At 42.9% G+C, this 19,814-nt stretch overlaps 1 protein-coding gene and 1 pseudogene across 7 annotated transcripts in view; one reads left to right on the forward strand and one right to left on the reverse strand.

Moving 5' to 3' along the window:
• Ctps2 (CTP synthase 2) overlaps positions 1-18,650 on the reverse strand; it is a 118,861-nt gene extending 100,211 nt beyond the window's left edge. The window contains exons 1-5 of one of the 7 annotated variants that reach the window (XM_034485898.2): positions 18,520-18,645; positions 17,557-17,657; positions 16,702-16,906; positions 10,230-10,400; positions 7,117-7,217 (exon numbers count right to left, since the gene is read on the reverse strand). In XM_034485898.2, the coding sequence (XP_034341789.1) occupies positions 7,117-7,217; positions 10,230-10,400; positions 16,702-16,867 (438 nt within the window). In that variant the 5' untranslated portion in view covers positions 16,868-16,906; positions 17,557-17,657; positions 18,520-18,645. Of the gene's footprint in view, positions 1-7,116; positions 7,218-10,229; positions 10,401-16,701; positions 16,907-17,556; positions 17,658-18,313; positions 18,443-18,480 lie in introns of those variants that run through there. The other 6 variants (XM_076919016.1, XM_034485896.2, XM_034485895.2 and 3 more) reach the window with 6 other exon arrangements.
• On the forward strand, positions 11,507-12,676 carry LOC117694202 (MKI67 FHA domain-interacting nucleolar phosphoprotein pseudogene; annotated as a pseudogene).
• Positions 18,651-19,814: the final 1,164 nt, after the last annotated feature.

The raw sequence follows: 19,814 nt of genomic DNA on the forward strand, positions 1-19,814 counted from the left end.
TCTAATGCCAGCACTGAGAAGTCTGAGGCAGAAGTATCACACGTTCAAGACTGGCTGGAGTACATATATCCTACTCCCCCTCCACCCCAAAAAGAAAAGACCAAGGTATGGTGACAAAGAGAAGCTGAGGCACGACTGAGGCCTATCTGGACTTCACTGTGAGTTCCAGGCCACCTTTGGGTTACAGTGAGACTGAGTCTCAAAAGAAGAAAGAGAGAGGCTGAAGAGATGAAGAGATAAAAGCACTAGCTGTTCTTCCAGAGGACCTGGGCTCAACTCACAGCACCCACATGGTTGTTCACAACTGCCTGTTAACTCCAGTCTCAGGGGTTGCCCTCTTCTGGTTTCTGAAGGCACTACATAGGCATGGTAGAGACATACATGCACAAAACACACAAACAAACAAACAAAATTTTAAAAATAAAATAAAATTTAAAAACTAAAAGAAGAGAGTATTAGGACCTAGGTAAACTATTAAGGCCTATATTGTATGTTAAAGCCTGGGTAAAATGTTAAGGCCTAGGTAAAAGTTACTTGGCTAGCCCTCCATTATAAGGAAACTTTCTCATACATTTCTGCTGTTACTAGGAAACTTTCTAATGCCAAGATTAATTACATATTCTGTCATATTCTGTGCCCTTGTAAATGAATCACAATAGCATTTAGTAGAATTGTTTTATATAGTTACCTGCAATAAGCTTGGACCAAATCAACCACCCAACAGCACTTCCTGCACCTGTGCACAAGCTTTTATGGTATTTGCCTTTATAAGCTGCCCTTGGGATGGACTACAACCTAAAAGAGACACCTGCACCAATATAAGAAACTATTTGGAGTAAGACTTCCATTTTGAGTAATGGTCAAGTAGAGTTTAAGTTCCTAAGTACTCCCTGGGAACTGGCATACTGCTTGCAAAAAGAAACATGTACGTGGGTGACTGACATCCTGGTTGGCAAGTTAAGATATGAATGTTAGACAAGTCTCATCCTGGTAGACAAGTTAGGACATGAATATTATACAAGGCAAGTCCCCCGCCACAGTTGAAAACCCCAACCAATGGGAGCAGGATAAATGTGCAACAAAGCCATGTTCCTAAGAAAATCCTCTATTCCTAAATCCTGATGGGTGAAATATCTTGGCACAGATGTTTGTAGATTTGGGATTTTAAAACCCTGTAGCCGGACGGTGGTGGCGCACGCCTTTAATCCCAGCACTTGGGAGGCAGAGGCAGGCGGATTTCTGAGTTCGATGCCAGCCTGGTCTACAGAGTGAGTTCCAGGACAGCCAGGGCTATACAGAGAAACCCTGCCTCAAAAAAACAAAAACAAACAAACAAAAAAAAACCCTGTAGAAGCTTAACTCAGGAACAGGGTTCAGTTCCCATCTTAGTCAGGGTTTGTATTCCTGCACAAAACATCATGACCAAGAAGCAAGTTGGGAAGGAAAGGGTTTATTCAGCTTACACTTCCACATTGCTGTCCATCACCAAAGGAAGTCAGGACTGGAACTCAAGCAGGTCAGGAAGCAGGAGCTGATGCAGAGGCCATGGAGGGATGTTACTTACTGGCTTGCTTCCCCTGGCTTGCTTAGCTTGCTTTCTTAAAGAACCCAAGACTACCAGCTCAGAAATGGTATCACCCACAATGGGCTGGGCCCTCCCCATTTGATCATTAGTTGAGAAAATGCCTTACAGCTGGATCTAATGGAGGCATTTCCTCAACTGAGGCTCCTTTCTCTGTAATAACTCCAGCTTGTGTCAAATCAACACACAAAACCAGCCAGTACAGTTCCTGAATCCAGGCCATGGCCCTGATCAACCCATCCTGGGGCTTATGCTCACTAAACTATCCCTGTCTGTCTGAGATTGGTGTTTGTGTGGTTTGTGAGGTGATTCCTGAACCCCAACAGAGAGGCTCAGCGATACTGAACTCATAAACAACTAGAAAGTTCCAAGGGCTGGCAAGGTGTCTCAGTGGGTAAAGGCACTTACCACCAAGCCTGATGACCCATGTTGAATCCCTGGGACCTACAAGAACTGACTCCCACAATTTTTCCTCTGACTTATATAGGCGTGCTTTGACATACACACAACGAGACATGTATGCACATGCACACACAATAAGTACATATAAAATAGAAAGTTCACAATCAATAAAATGAATGCAATAAAGGAAAAAATATCCAAAACATAGGACACAGAAGAGAAAGTTAAGACTGTTTCTACCAATGGTTCTAGTTAGAACAAAATACTCAAATTCTGTGATAAGAGAGGTTGATGGTCACTTGTTTTTGCTTGGGTAGTTGGATTGATAAAAAAAAATGAGCATTTTCAAATTCCCCTTCCATTCTCCCTCTCCACATACAAATACAAACACATACCTACATGTATTTAAATAGCCTCCTAATATTAAAACATGCTAATTATTATTATTACAAGACTTCTGATACTTTAGTACCTGAATGAATGTTCCTGATGGTATAATCATTCAATGTCAACAATGTGTTTCTAATAACGTTACTTAAAGAAAGCACTTCACTTTTAGATTGATATAAACTCACCTTTCCAAACTCTAGGTTAAAAAAAAAACAGATTAAAAACCTAAAGGCAATCCCACAGATTTTACAATGACTTTGCCAGTATTTGAGCATCTACTACAGGATCAATACTACAGGCAAAATGTTGGGAAGAACTAGAAACACACCACCCAGGATTAATAGTACACACCTGCAATGCCAGCACTCAGAAGGCAGAGTCAAAAGCCAGCCAGGGCTACATTGCAGGAAACAAATACTCATAAAAATCTCGGGAATGTTTTTTAAACAGGCTCTTATGTAGCCCAGGCTGGCCTGTAATTTACAATACAGCCAAAGATGACCTTGAACTTCTGTAAAAGCAAAGCCTAACCCCCTGAATCCCCAGCACTTGGGAAAAGACAGACGGATCAAGAGTTCAAGGTTATCTCAGCTACATAGCAAGTATAAGGACAGCCTGGGCTACATGAAAATTCAAACTAACAAAAGAAATCATATGGAATCAGAAATGGAGCAGGTATAATTTCTCAATAACTATAAGATAGCAGAATAAAAAAATTAAGGAAACAAAAACAACTCTGAAAGAAAAATAGCCTTCGGTAGAAGCAGTTTGAGGCCAGGCTAGAACCAAGATAAAACAAAAAGAAAGAAAGGAAGCAGGGAAGGAAGAAAGGAAGAAGGGAAGGAGGGAGGGAGGGAAGGAGACAGGGAGGGAGAAGGAGGAGGAGGAGAAGGAACAGGAGAAACAGCACCAGCACCAACAGCAGGAAGAAGAGGAAGAAGGCTTGGTGACACACATCTGTAATCTCAGTAGTGCTTAGGAGGCTGAAAATTTGCTGTAAATTGAAGCCAACCTGGATTACATACTAAATTCAAGGTTAGCTTGAAATACAGGGAGAAACGCTGTCCTAATAAACACAAACAGGGACAGTGATTCAGTCAATAATGTGATTGCCAGGAAAGCATAAGGACTTGGGTTTGGATTCGTGGCACATGTATAAAGCTGTGCACAGCACTGTGTGTCTGTAACCTCCGCATTCAGACAAGAAGGTGCAGGGTGGAGACAGGCAGATCCCTGGAGCTTGCTGACCAGCCAATCTAACCAAATCAATAAACTACAGGTTCTTTGAGAACCTGTCTCAAACAATAAGGCGGTAAGCCACTGAGAAAGATAACCAATATAGACCCCTGGCTTCCACGGGTATTCAAATATCCATGCACACATACCCTCACAGACACAACACACAAATAAGTAAAATTTAAAAGACAGGCCAGGCGTGGTGGCTATCACCTTTAAATTCAGTGCTCTTTAGAGGCAGATGAAGTTAGTTCTGTGAGTTCAAGGCCAGCATACCAATTCCAGGCCAGCCAAGGCTACACAACGAGTCCTGTCTGAAAAGAAAAAAAAAATGTCTGCACTTAAACCAAACCTTATGAGATCATGTTAGAGGATTTTGTCCTTTGTGTTTTTGTGGTGCTAGGGAAATAATCCAGGGTCTCACATATGCTAAGCAAGTGCTCTACTACCGAGCTATATACCCCTAGCCCTCTACTGTTTTCTTTCTTTGTTTATGGAGTTGGAGTGGGGGTGACAGTGTAACTCTGTAGCTCAGACTGGACTGTAGCTTGATATGTAGCCCAGACTAGCTTCGAACTCTTTCCCTAGCCTCTGGAGTGTTAGATTATAGGCTCCCAAACCCAGCTTCCGATTGTGCTTTTCCATGGGGATCCTATAGTTGTCACTGGAGAAAGAGAGGTGTCCACAACTTTAAATGTTATCCATTCCTGCCCTCATGTGGTCTATTGTGGCACTGCATCCGCTCACACACTTGAAGTTCCCTTTACTCTGCCTCTGCCTGTAGGTCACCATTATCCCTGTGTGCCGAACACTTGAGATGGTCCCTTCTTACCATAAGTTTGTGTTTATTAAGTTTACAATTTGAAAGTAGGTAATGCATGTTTTAAATAACTTGCATTATAATGCACTGTTATAATTGCTCTAGTTTGTTGTTATTCTCAACCTTTTATTATACCCAACTTGTAAGTTTATATTTATATATTATACAATCTGAAGTGGTGGCATACTCTTGTAATTCTAGCACTTGGGAAGCTGAGGCATGAGGACTGCTGGGAGTTATAGGAAAGCCTAGGCTACATGATAAATGAATCCCAGAATAGTCTGGACTATAGTAACCTTTGTCTCAAAAAATCAAACCCAAATGAGAAAAATTTGATCATAGGTGTGATGGTTTGTATATGCTCAGCCCAGGGAGTGGCACTTTTAAGAGGTGTGGCCTTGTTGGAGTAGGTGTGTCACTGTGGGTGTGTGCTTTAAGATCCTCATCCTAGCAGCCTTCAAATGAAGATGTAGAACTCTCAGCTCCTCCTGCACCATGCCTGCCTGGATGCTGCCATGCTCCCACCTTGATGATAATGGACTAAACCTCTGAACCTGTAAGCCAGCCCCAATTAAATGTTGTCCTTATAAGAGTTGCCTTGGTCATGGTGTCCCTTCACAGCAGTAAAACCCTAATGAAGACAATAGGTATCTATGATTAAGATGTATACATTAGTGTTTGGTACTATATATGGTTTTGTACAGAGTGGGGGTAGTAGAAAGTTAACTGCAAGAGAGGACTCCGTGATGCAGCTTTCATGACGTTATCTTCCATAACTAAGTGGGAATTTATAGAAAATGGAAAAGATGCTGCTTTGATGTTATCTAGCCTTTTCTAAAAAATATTTATTTATTTACTTATTTTATATATATGAGTACTTAATCTGTATGTACACTTGCATACCAGAAAATAGCTAGCCTGAAACTCTCCACATAGACTAGGCTGGCCACCAACTTACAGAGATTTACCAGTCTCTGCCTCTTGAGTGTTAGGATTGAAGGTATGTGCCACCGTGCCAGGCTTCTTTTTTTCTCACCTGTGATTTCTAAGCAGAACCAATAAACTCACTAATTCACAAAATAATAATAATAACCAAAAACTTAGAGAAGGGAGTAAGACTGCAGCTCAGTTTAGAGTCTGAAGGCCTAAATTCAATCCCTAATACCACATAAAACTGGATTTGGTGATGAATGCCTGTAATCTCAGTACTTAAAAGGTAGAGGTGGGGGGGGGGCTCAGAAATTTGGCTACTTAGAGGAACTTGGGGTATATGTCACTTTTTAAGGGGGGCCTTGGGGCTAAGAAAATGACTCAGTGGTAACTACTTGCTGTGCAAGCCCTGACAACCTGAGTTCAGATCCCCAGAGCCCACATGAAAATCAGACACAGAGTCAGGCAGTGGTGGCGCACGCCTTTAATCCCAGCACTTTCGACGCAGAAGCAGGCGGATTTCTGAGTTCGAGGCCAGCCTGGTCTACAGAGTGAGTTCCAGGACAGCTACGGCTACACAGAGAAACCCTGTCTCGAAAAAACAAACAAGAAAGAAAGAAAGAAAGAAAGAAAGAAAGAAAGAAAGAAAGAAAGAAAGAAAGAAAAGAAAGAAGGAAAAAAAGAAAGAAAGAAAGAAAGAAAGAAAGAAAGAAAGAAAGAAAATAAATCAGACACAGTAGCACACACGTCTATAACTATAACATGGCCCTAACAAGACATGGGGTATAGAGACAGGAGGATCACCAGCTCACAGACCAGCTAGCCAGGCAGGCATACAAAACTTGGAGCAAGAGAGCCTCTGTCTCAAACATGGTGAAAGTGGAAGCTGAGGAACAACACTCAAGGTTGTCCCCTGACCTCCCACGAGCAAGGAGACACAGACACTTGCACGTGCACGTACACACACACACACACATTTTTATTTTTAAGAGGAAGCACTTCCTTGGTATAAACCAGGAAGGAAGAAACACCCAGGTAGAAGACAGTTTGCATAACACACTACATTATACAGACATAAAGGAATGAAAGAAAGGTGAAGGCAGTCAACAAGTAGCAAGTTCAAAGCTGCTTTCTTGAAATCACCTCCCATGTCCACCATCTGCCTTTCCCAACCCAATCTCTACTTTTCACAACACTTTGCAAATATTTCTCCAATACAAGGAATTAAAATACGCTCTGGGATAGGGATGTAGCTCATTTGGAAACATACATACATGCCTAGCACACACGAAGCACTGGATTCAATCCTCAACACAGCATAAGCCAGGGAGAGTGGCACATATCTGTAATCCTAGCACTTGGCAGAAGGACCAGAAGTTCAAAGTCTTTATTAGCTGTATATCAAACTAAAGGCCAGCCTGGCTACATAAAACCCTGTTGTCAAATAAATAATATACTCCATTAGTATAAACAGTGGATCTATAGGCTTCTCAGGGACAGAAACTGTCCATTTCTGGCTCCAGCCCCAATACTGACTTCATTATTCATCTACCTGCACACACTTCTCAGGTATACTTACCTCAGGAGAACGTGTGATTATCTGTTTAATAACTGACATGTGACCATCTCTGTTGTTCCCTGCTGGAACCCCACCTCCCAGCCTAGTTTACAACACCCAGGAAGGGAGAGTAAATGAAGACTGGATGCTTAGGTACCCAGAAGAACAGTAGCTTATGAAGAAAAGTTCCATGCTTGCCTCGATAACACATATCTGGGGATCTTCCTTATTACCATCCACAGACACCTTGGCTTGATTCATAACCCACTCCTGGATAGCATCAGTAATATGGGGGACAACTGCAGAAAGAAGAAATAAACGACACAGCAAGTTACTTCATGATCATGAGAAACAAAGCATTTGGCCTCCCAAATAATGTGAAAGTCACCAGGCAAATTAAACCAGCTGGAGCTCTTATGCCATTGTCTCCATCTCTGGAACCAGCATGGACTGAGGAATCTCAGGCTAGTCATCTCCACAGGCCTTTGCTCTTGAAGCAGACCAGATGCAAAGAACAAGAAACAGAAAGCAGAAGTGCTATCTTTGGTAAAGACAAGAAAAACATCAGACTGAAGAGATGGCTCAACAATTAGTACTTCCTGCTTTTCCTGAACCTAAGTTCAATTCCTAGCACCCACATCTCAAGGCTCATAATTGTCTCTTACTCTAGCTCCAGGGACTCCAACACCGTCTTCTGGCTTCCAAAGGCACTCACACACATATGGCATACATGTGTATAATATACACACAAAAACATCTTTTTAAAAAAAACTCCTAGAAACTACCTATCATGTCATCTGAGGACTGGGCAAGGGAGGCTTCTTGGTAAGGCAGATGCTAGAATCCATGGTGGAAGATGCCCAGCAGCTGTACAGGGTTGAAGCCTAAGTACTGGGAATAATAGCAGTCAGTGGAGAGATCCACCCAAGGGTGTAGATGAAGCCCAGCCACTTACCAGTGCTCCAGCACGGAGACATCAAAATCCAGCTGGATATTGTTTTAGTTTTCTATGGCTTCTGTAAATTACCATAAAATAAACTTATATCTTGGTGGGGTTTTTTTTTTTGAAACAGGGTCTTCCTGTGTAGTCATGAGTGGCCTGAAACTTGCTATGTAGACCAGTCTGTACTTGAACTTGTGATATTTATTCGGTATCTTTCTGTACCACTATGCTCATCCCAGAATATCATAAATTTAGTTGTTTTTTTTCCTTTTTTAAAATTAATTTCATGTATGCATGTGTATCACATGATGCCTGGTGCCTTCAGAAGATAGAAGAGGACACTGGATCCCCTGGAACTGGAGATATATACAGTTGTTAGCCACCCATATGGGTGCTAAGAACCAAACTACGGTCTTCTGCAAGAGCAAGTGCTCTCTAATCCCTGAGCAATCTCTCCACTCCCTATTTTCTTTTTTGAGGCAAGGGCTCATATAGCTGAGGCTGGCCTAAAACCTGCTCTGTAGGTGAAGATGACTTTGAACACCTACTCTGCCTGTTCTACCCCTCAAATGCTGGGATTTGTGCATTGTGATTTTAAGTGTGCATGCAATTCATGAACTTAATAGTTTAAAACAATAATAATTACTGGTAAGATGGCTCAGTGGGTAAGGGTGATTGCCAACAAGCCTGAAGAGCAGAGTTCAATTCCCAGACCCCACATGATGGAAGAAGATAAACCAACTCCTGCAGTTGTCCTCTGACTTCCATGCATGCACTACATCATGCAAGCATCCACAAAGATACACACACATACACATACAAAATAAAGATAAATGTAATAAAGTAATAACAAGTCCAGGAATAAGCTAGCACCCAGGATCCTGACGGAAAATGAATGCCATGAGATTAATGCCACCATGGGCTCCAAAATAAAGTTCAGACCAGTCCAGACTACTATTTGAGACATTGTCATATAATATACATATGTATAGTAATATACTAATATACACATGTATATTATATGACAATGTCTCATATAATACACACACATGCTGGATTAGTGGTGGCAATGCATGCCTTTAATTAATCCTGGCACTTGGAGACAGAGGCAGGTAAATCTCAAGTTCAAGGCCAGTCTGTTCTACAGACTGAGTTTTAGGACAGCCAGGCTACACAGAGAAACCTTGTCTTGAAAAAATCAAAAACAAACAAACAAACAAACAGTAAATAAATAAATAAATGTCAGGCATGGTGGCACACACTTTTAATCCTAGCAGTCAGGAAAACAGAGTGTGCTGACTTGAATGGAATGCCCTTACAGTCTTGGGCATTTGAATACACGGTCTCTAGTTGGTGGCACCTAAGAAGTAGGGCCTTATTGGGTGAAGCATGCCACTGGAGGTGGGCTCTAAAAGTTTAAAAGCCTCACATCATTCCCACTGTGATCTCTGCACTTCTTGCTTGTTGTTCAAGATGTGAGCTCTCCCAGCAGCCTGCTTCTCCCAGCAGCCATGCCTACCTGCGGTGTGTGTCCCCTACCCATGAGACAGTAATGGACTCTTATCCCTATGGAACCAGAAGCACAAATAAGCCCTTCTATTAAAGTGCTTTGGTCAGTGACTGAATCACAGAGGCAGGTGGATTTCTGTGGATTCAAAGCCAGCCTGATCTACACAGTAAGTTCCAGGCAAGCCAGAGCAACACAGTGAGACTGTCTCAAAACCAACAAAAATAAAATAAAATCAGAACCTGGGGATATAGCTCAGTTAGTAGAACTGTTGCCTAGCCTGCATGAAGCATTCAGTTTGATCCATAACACTGAATAAACTGGTGTGGTGGTAAATGTCTAGAATCCCAAATGTCTAGAATTCCAACACTTAAAAAGATGTAGGCTGGAGGATCCTTACATTCAAGGTCACCCTTGGCTACATAGCAAGTTAAATACTATCCTTGGATACATGAGACCATTTCCAAAAAGAAAATTAAAATTTAAAAATATTATCTAATAACAAAACGGATGAAAATATATTCAGGAAATTGAAGGGAAGGCAATTTTTAGAAAAGAAAGCAGAAGGGCTGGAGAGATGACTCAGTGGTTAAGTGCTCTTCAGAGGTCCTGAGTTCAATTCCCAGCAACCACATGGTGGCTCACAACCATCTGTAATGCCCTCTTCTGGTGTGTCTAAAGAAAGCAACAGTATACTCACATACATACAATAAATATATAAATCTTTAAAAAATAAAATGAATAAATCTTTTTAAAAAGAAAAAAAGCATAGATTTCAGGGCCCACAACCTTCTGTTAAATACATAGCTTCCCTTGAGTGACGCTTAGCACACAGGGTCCATAATGTTGTGGAGTAAATACCTTGAACAGTTTTCCCCAGGTAATCACCACGCCTCTCTTTGTTGATCACATGTTGATATATCTTCCCAGTGGTGATGTTGTTGTCTTTATAAAGATTAATGTCCAAGAATCTTTCATAATTTCCAAGGTCCAAATCAACTTCTCCACCATCATTTAAAACAAATACTTCACCTACAAACAAAAGGCAGTGTAGAAATGAAAACTTACTCCCAACAGATTAGTTTCCAGTTAGACAAGGTCACTCATACCTATAACCCCAGCACTTGTGAAGCTTAGGCAGAAAGATTGCAAATTCAAGGCCTTCCTGAGCTATAGAGAGTTCAACAGCAGCCTGAACAATTTTTAGAGCCCTTGTCTTAAAAAGAGAAAAGCAAAGCTTGGGATGTAGCTCAGTGGTAAAATGCTTGCCTAGCTTTTGTGAGATCCTAGATTCAATCCCTAGTACTGCAAAAGAATAAAATACCCAGAAAGTTCCAAACAAAACAGGACTACTCAAAGTGGCCAAAGTCCAATGTCATGATGTATGGAAATTTACTCCACAGCATAAAATAGGATAAACTTCTCAAACGAAAACACAATCTAGGGCTGGAGAGATGGCCCAGTCATTAAGAGTGCATACTCAGGGCTGGAGAGATGGCTCAGTGGTTAAGAGTACTGACTGCTCTTCCAGAGGTCCTGAGTTCAATTCCCAGCAACCACATGGTGGCTCACAACCATCTGTAATGGGAACCTGATGCCCTCTTCTGGGGTCTCTGAAGACAGTGACAGCATATATAAAATTAAATCCTTTTTTCTTAAAAAAAAGTTAATACTCTTACAGAGGACCCGATTTTGGTTCCCAGCAACAATATCAGGAGGTTCAAAACTACTTGTAACTTCAGCTCCAGGGCATCCGATGCCCCCTTCTGAACTCTAGAGACACCAACACTCACACAGGCACATACCTACAAACATATATACAGTTTTTAAAAATCTTTTAAAAATACAAGCTACAATGTTGGGAGCCGACTTTAAGCAGAAAGCGGCTAGAAAGCAGCTATCAACTTTGCAGCCATCTGGAACCATATACCCTGATAGAGACTTGTTTTTCAACAGTCTACAACAGCTGAGCACACTCTGATAAATATCTTGTTTATCCCACATAGCTTTTTTTGCTGTTTAGTGACCCCAGCTGCATGGTGCATGTGGTAGTGTCTTCACCTGTGTGCTCCTGCTTGTGCTTATAAATACCCAGGATTTCCTTGTAATAGAGGTCTATATGAGAGTGTATATAGTGAATGGGAGACAGTAAATGAGACTTGACCACACACCCTGTCTTGTCTCCATCCCCACTCTCTCTCTTGACCAGAGCACTTAGCCCCAAAACGTGGGGCAGTGTGGACAGCAAATTTGTAGCCCCAAAGTGTGGGGCAGTGCGGTCCTCAACACTACAACTTCCAGGAGCTCCATGTGGATGGACTTGTACAGAGTTCTCCAGCAAGTTCTTGTTAGCAGGCCCCAAGAAGCTGAGTCTGGTGCTGAACCTGCTGGAAGGCTCAGTTTCAGACGGATCTAACACAAGTCCAACGATGCACAGACAAAGCAAAAGAAGGAGAAAAACTTAACCCTGAAGTAAATTTTCTGGGCCAACTACCTTCAACACTTTCTGAAAGCCATATCTATGACTACTTTGCCCAGCTTGATGCTATTAGCAGATTCAGATTATCCAGAAGTAAACAGACTGAAAACAGCAGAGGCTGTGCCTTTGTGGAGTTAGAGGCTGAGAATGTTGCCAAAATAGATGCAGAAACAATGGATAACTACCTTTTTGGTCAAAGACTTCTATCGTGTAAAGTTATGCCACCTGAAAAAGTCCACAAAGAACCTTTTAAAGAGTGGGATGTTCCATTTCATCAGCCACCATTTCCAGCAGTGAAACGCTATAATCACAAAAGCGAGGACATTTGCAAACGCTGAAGATGGAATATCAGTTTAAGAAGGAAAAGTTACTCCAGAAGAGACTAGCAAGAAGGGGACTGATTATACAGTCTCCCTTCATTGGTCTTACCTGATCCAAAAAGAGGGGGGGGTGGATTTCAAATGACATCCCTAACACTCCTAAGGATTCTGAGGTTAACCAGGTTTTACCTACCCTAAGAGAAAAGCTTTCAGATGTACCTAGGAAAAAGGAGAAGATGCTGAAAAGAGGGATTTGCAGAAACACTGGTAAGACGCATAAGAGGTCTAAGCATAAGAAGTCTGTGGACAGCCAGGGTCCTACAGCAGTTTGTACACCAATGTTTTTGGAGAGATGAAAATAACAGGTGACAGAAATCAGTGTGATGATAAAGATAATGAAATCATTTTCAAACTGCCTGTGCCCCCCGGTGAAAGAAAAGAGGCAAAAGACTCCAACACCTGCAAGCCCTGGGGAAAAAAGACCAAGAAAAAGGAAGAGCGAGCAGTGATCCCGACAGTGACAGTGTTCTGTGTGCATACGTTCTAGGCAGATGTGATCTTGTTATAAAGGCCAACTACTGTGTTTTATTAGGGGCCAGGTGACATGCAAGTACTAAGGGGACTGTTGCAGTAAGAATGCATGTTTTTTCTTGCCAGTGAGGAAAACCACCCAGAACCTGGCTGCTTTGTCCTTTCCTGTCCTGAGTTTGTATTCAGAATTCATAGCTCTCTCGGTTTACTCTCCTGTCTGAAATTCAGGTCTAACTACCACTAGCAGTCTTTGTGACCCCCACCAGTGTTGTTTGACTGACTGTGTGTGATTGTATACATAAAACCCAAGAAGGTATGTCAGGCTTCAGCCTCGGGCATCTGAAACTAGAAGCTAAATCCAGACAGCAAGAGGGCAGTTCAAGTGGCAATAGATTTGCACATGCATCCAGGTGCCGAGGACGAATCTAAAATGATTTGTTTTCACCCATAATTAACTGCAGCTGAGCTAGTATGTAGGCTTCACAAATCAGTTTCAGCAGTTGTATTCAAAATTCAAACAGTGACCAAACTTTTCTACAATTTATTTGTGTACAAGAGAATCTAAGAACTTTGGGATGTCTCCATCTGTGCCCTTTCTATGCTTTGGTATTGCTAATTCAGGTTTGTTGACTATACCTATCAATCACTAAATAAATAAATAAATAAATAGCAAGCTACCACAACCGAATAAGTTCTTTACAAACAAAACCAAATTCTAACAAGATACTCATTTTGCTTGTCTTATTCTCAAGCGAATAAAATTTAAGAAACAGAAACTATACCTGGGCACAAACAAACCGAATCTTCAGTTTTCAAATTTTTTGAAAAAAAAAAAAAAAAAAAAAAAGACAGTAGCCATAAATGTATGAAGACTTTTACGTTTTTAGAACTTGTCAGATTTCAGAGTTGTAGACAAGAATCAACCCCAAAACCTCTAGCAAAGACAGGCACAATGGTACATGCCTAGTATCCTAGCCCTTGGGAAATGAGGTGGGAGGATCCCTGAAAGTTTGGAACCAGACAGGTATAAGCAGTCTCAGGACAGCCAGGGCTATACAGTGAGACCATTCCTCAAAACATATGTTACAGGGAGAATGCAGCACTTGTTGCTCTTGCAAAGGACCAGAGTTCCATTCTCATCACCCACTGTCTATAACTACAGTTCCAGGGGATCTGAGTCCCTTTTCTGGACTCCTTGGGTACTAAGCACACATGTGGTGCACACACATACATGTAGGCAAATACTGACACATAGAATAAAAATAAATCTTAAGACCAGGAGTGGTGGTACTTTACCTTTAATCTCAGATGCCTGTGAGTTCAAGGCCAGCCTGATCTACATGAGTTCCAGACCAGACAGGTCTACATAGTGAGACCCTGTCTCAGTGTGTGTGTGTGTGTGTGTGTGTGTGTGTTTGTGTGTGTACGCACGCACGCGCAAGCGAGTACACTTGCATGTGCATGCATAATGTATCAAAAGCTTGGAGAACACCCTTATTTTTCAAACTGGAAATTGATACCTACCAATTTATTTTTAGATTATTTTAAGATTATCATAATCTAGGCCTAAGAGTTAATTTTGCTTTTATTTAAAAACAAAGCAAAGAAAAAAAACAGTGTAAGATTCAACTAACTTCAAAATTAAACCGAAAGTTCAGGAAGTCCTATGGGTGTGTGTAATACTCGCCTCTAACTCTGGGTACTCGGTATTCAGAAGACTGAGCTGAAAGAGCTGCTTGAGTCCAATAGCTGGAAGCAAACAACTCATCTCCAAAATGAGAGGAAAACGTAAAATGAATGCATGGGTTTGATGCTACGAAACAGGATGGAAGATACCCTGAGAGTTAAGGATCAAGAACAAGAACACAAAGAGACAATTTTATGGAGTTGATTGTCTCCTTCCACCTTTTGGTGAGGTCTGGGGATCACTAGGGTCATTAGGCTTGCCCTTCTGGGTAGCAAGCAACTTTACCAACTGAGTCATCTGGCCAGCCCCACAAAGGGGATTTCTGTTCTGTGATCTATCAGGGCTGGCTACACAATAGGTTCATTTAGAAAAAAATCATCCTCAAAGCCATACATTTAAGATTTATGTACTTTTCTGGTTGCATATTTAAAAAAAAAAAAAAGATTTGAGGGCCTGCGAGATGGCTCAGCAAGGAGAGGTGCTTGCTGCTAAACCTAACCACATGAATTCAGCCTGAGACACACATGGTAGAAAGAGAACTAACTGCTACAAGTTGTTCTCTGACTGCCACATACTTTCCATGGAGAGTGCACACACACACACACACACAAATAAGTAAGTAAAATGCAAATACATACAAAAAAAAATTAAAGCTAATTACTTTTTTGGTGTGTGTGATGTAGGTATGCGTTCTTGTACATATTGGACGTGTGAACACAAAAGTGTACATGTATATGCATGCCCATTCAAGTGGAGGCCAGAGATGTCTTGTTCAATTGCTCTGAACCTGAATTAGCCTCCTGATGAAACTGGAAATCATCCATTCAGCTAGGCTAGTTGGCCAAAGAGCTCCAGGGCTCCATCTATCTCTGCTTCATGAGTACTGGAGTTTCAGATGCTTTAACACCAGGACTGGGTTTTACCTGGGTGTTGGGGGATGCAAACTCACTTCTCTATGATTATATGATTAAATTACTGAATAAGAAACATCCAGCCCCTTGATTTTTTTGTTGATTTTTGTTTTGTTCTTGTTCCTTTGAGATCAGGTCCCATGTAGCTCAGGCTTGCCTTGAATTTGTAGTTGGTAAAAGCAGGGTCTCATGTAGCCCAAGTTGGCCTCTGACTATGTAGCTGACTAAAGCTGCCCTTGCTTCCTCCCTGAAGCCCCATTTCTCCTGTCTCATCTCTCAAGTTCTGGGATTCTAGGCATGTGCTCCCAAGCGTGGTATTAATGTCCTTTGAAAATAACTAATTCATACATATCAAAATGCCTGCCTGTGGTGACTCAAACCTATAATCCTAGAACTCAGGAGGTGGAAGTGGATTAATGTGAATCCAAGGCCAGCCTGGGCTACAGAGAGAGTTCTAGGTTAGCTTGGGCTACAGTATGAGCAAAGAAAACTGTCAGGGCCAGGGAGATGACACAGTGTATAAAGCACTTGCCACACAAGTCTAAGGACATAGTTCCTATCCCCAGCACCCATGTAAATGCCAGGTGGGCACAATACCCTGCCTGTGATCCTAGCACTCCAGCACTCAGCACCCTGAAGACAGAGACTGGTGCTCCCTGGAGGAAAGTGGCTAACTAAACTAGCTAAATCAACATGCTCTGGGTTCAAATGACAAACCCACCTCAAAGTATACAGTGGAAATGACCAAGGGAGACATCTGAAATCAACCTCTTTTCTCAGTATTCATTCATGCACACACACACACACACACACACACACACACAACCACACATACACTCATGCATACATACCCTCCTCCCAAGACACCTAAAATAAAGTCAATATTAACAGTCATTCCAGCAGTGGGAAGTTTAAGTGGAATATATTACCTTTATGATAAAATAAACTAAGCCCTACTCCATAGAAAATGGTATATTTCCAAAGATTTGACTATGTGGCATGTCATCAGTGATCTGAAAAATGGATCAATGACCATAAGAACTTGCACACATTTCTAAGGTATGATCCAGCAAATCTACTTCTGGAAATCTATCCTAGAGAAGTTACCCAAAACACAAAACAAGGGGCTAGAGAGATAGCCCAGCAGTTAAAAGGACCTGTTGCAGAGTACCAGAGTTAAGATCCCAAAGTACCCATAGCTCACATCCACCTGTAACGTCACCCAGTTCCACAGAAGCTCTCTCTCCCAGCCTCTCTAGGCACCTGCAAACTCATAGCATATACAGACACATATGCACATAAAAATTTAAAAACACACACAGAGAAGAAATCATTGCAAATTATATGTATTTAGGTTAGCAAATTAAAGTTTAAGGCTTTAAAAGGAAAAGATTCCTTTTCATACCATGTTCGTAAGGTGAGAAAGTTCCAGCATCGATGTTAATATAGGGGTCAATTTTGATGGCAGTAACTCGGAGTCCACATGACTTGAGAATGGTCCCAATGCTGCTGGCGATGATCCCTTTACCAATGCCTGAGATGACCCCACCAGTAACCAGGATATACTTCATTGGCGGGCGAATGGGTGACTGCCAATACCCAGATGCAATCTGAGAAACAACCAAATTAAGAAATAGAGTTTAAAAAAAAAAATTGGACAAGATAGCCAACGCCTATAATCCTGCCTCAGAAGACTGAGGCAGAAAGACAGTTCTGAGTTCAAACCCAGCCCAGGCTACATAATTAGATCCAAGCCAGATTGTGCTACAGAGTAAGACTCAGTTTCAAAAAAACAACAATATAAAGTTAACTAGTATGGTGGTACACTCCCTGAGTCCCAGTACTCAAGAGACAAAGACAGGTCTCTGTAAGTTCAAGGGCAGTATGGTCTACATAACAAGTTCCAGGCAAGTTGTGGCTACACAGTGAGACCCTGCCTCAAACAAGAAAGAAGAAACACACACACACACACACACACACACACACACACTGGGGTGGGGGAGAGGGAGGGAGGGACAGAAGGAGGGAGAGAAAGAAATGTAATGGATGCAACAGTTTACTTGTGATCTATATGCCACAGCTTTGTACTAAGCCTTGGGGGGAAAAAAAAAAACAAATTAAAACACATCTCTATCCCAACTTGCCACACATGCATTTCCACTCCACTGTGCAGGCCTACACCAACAGAAACACCAAGAGACACCTTTCTAATGATGCTCATTTTAAAAGTAATGTAAATCAGACACAAAAGAGTACTTACTGGATAAGCCCGATTTACGGCGACGTTAGTGATGAGCGAAACTAAGCCAAGACGACGATCATCAAAACAGAGCAAGGGGGCGGGGTAGGGAAATGGACTGACTAGAAAAAGAGCACCAAGGACCTCTGTGGGTTGATGGAAACGATCAAAATCTAGTCAAACCCCACAGACCTGATGTGAAATGGTACATTTCATGAGCATAAAGTACACATCAATTGTTTTGAAAACGTCATCTGCCTCCCCCAGGCGGTAGAGCTTAGTACGCCGAGGCCAGCTAAAAGGGTTGTTGTTTAACCTGTACGCTGGTGCAGAAAGCCTACTCAAAAACCGATTCATCCCCGCGGACCTCGCCCCACTCCGTCTCACGGTTTCACTTCCGCCAACGCCATCTCGGGGCTCCACAAAGCAAAGAAAAATAAGGCTTGGGGTGCGGAATTCAGCGCGGAGAGGCACACCCCAGGGACCCCGGGTCACTAGCTACCTCCAGGAGACAGGCTCCGACAGAGCACTGGGCACTAGTGGGCGTCGTCCCCACCCCCAACCCCGTCTCCAAGGCCCGTTGGATCTCCTGGGTTTTCGAACACTAAGTGCGAGATGCGAATGGCTGTGGGCTGGGCGTGGGCACCAGCCGGACAGGGACAAAAGTGCCGAGGCCCCAAATGTGCTGCGGGCAAGGCCGAAATGGCCCCGGGGGACACATGGTGTTCTGGGCACGGAGGCCGAAGGGGGTTCGGGAGAGGCCCAAAAGGGGTGTTACCTGTGCGGTGGCTAGGGCGCCTTGGAGGGTGGCTCAAGCAGCTCCACCCAGCGGCCAGCCTGGCCTGGCGCTCACCTGTCCTATGGGCGCAGGGACCGCATCTAAGGCTCTCTCGTCACCACTCGATCTTGCCTGCCCCCAGGGACTGAGGAACCCTCCTCACCCACCTTCCCCTCGCCGTCCCGCAGCTGGCCCAGCTGACTCACGCTGGTTGTGAAATTGGGAGAGCTGCAGCGTTGAGTTCCAGCGAGAGTACAAAACAAGCGCCTAAAAAGTGTTTCCTACCGCACAGGCAGCTCCCATCACCCTCCGCTCCAGACGCCCTTGGCCCCAGGCCACAGTATGGGCCTGCCCCTCCCTCCCTCCTTCCCCCCTCCCTCCTCCCCTCCCTCATGTGGTTAGCTAGCTAGCTTCAGGCCAGCCTCTGAAGGCTCCAGGACTGCTCAGAACCCCGACAAGCCAAGCCCCTTGCTCCGATTTTCCCGCCAACTTCACTCACCACAAGTGTTTGACCATCCACTCCAGTGCAACCCAGGGGCCCTGCCACTGCAAAAGTGGGAAAGGAGGAAAACAAAGCAGAATTCTTGCCTAAGAGCTCACCGCCTATCTACATGTCCATTGAAAATGAACTTCCTTAGCACAAAGTTACGGAGAGAGGAGGAGCAGAGCTAAAGTAGGAGAGAGGGCTTCCAAAGCGACTTTCGGGGAGTGTTTAAAGGATAAGTGTGACAAAGGACACCTGAGGCTGTTTCAGGTAAAGGAAAGGAGGAAAAAAACAACTGAAAAAGAAAAGATCTAACTGGATACAGGTTTGAAGGGAGCTGAAGTTTTAGAAAAACCCGTGAATTTATTTTATTTTATTTAGTTTGGTTTTTAAGACAGGCAAGGACTGGAAGTGTAGCTCATTTGGTAGCGTGCTCGCCTAGCAAATACAAGACCACAGGTAGTATCTTAACACACCGCATCAAACGATTTCCTTTGCTGCCATGGTAGTACATACTATATCTCAGCAAAGGAAAGTGGAAACAAAAGGATCACAAGTTCGAGATCCTCCTTGAGTACTTAGTGAATTCGAGGCCAGTCTGGGTTATGTGAGACGTCAGCAATAGTAAGAGGTGCACTATGTCACTGGCTGACCTGGAGATCCGTGTGCAGACCAGGCTGATCTCACACTTAAAACAATCTCCTGCCCTTGCCTCCCAAATGATCACGATTTTTTTGAATAACAAAGATAAAACAAGACTCAAAATTTAGACAAGCATTACTGAAGACCTAGTGGAGTTTAGAAACACCACTATGTACCGATAGCCATTATAATCTATACAAATCTAGATGTCTGACAAAACCAGTTTTATCAGTTGTGTCAAGTAGGACAAAGTGGGAGCCTCTTTAGAATGTAAATGTAGCAGAGGGCCAAAGGTCTAACCTAGAGGCCAGAGACTGAAGTCAGCCAGAGCCTACTGGACAGCAGGGAGACAGGAAGAAGGGACTGAAGAAGACA

This window comes from Arvicanthis niloticus, chromosome X (assembly GCF_011762505.2).
Source record: "Arvicanthis niloticus isolate mArvNil1 chromosome X, mArvNil1.pat.X, whole genome shotgun sequence".
NCBI lineage: Eukaryota > Metazoa > Chordata > Mammalia > Rodentia > Muridae > Arvicanthis > Arvicanthis niloticus.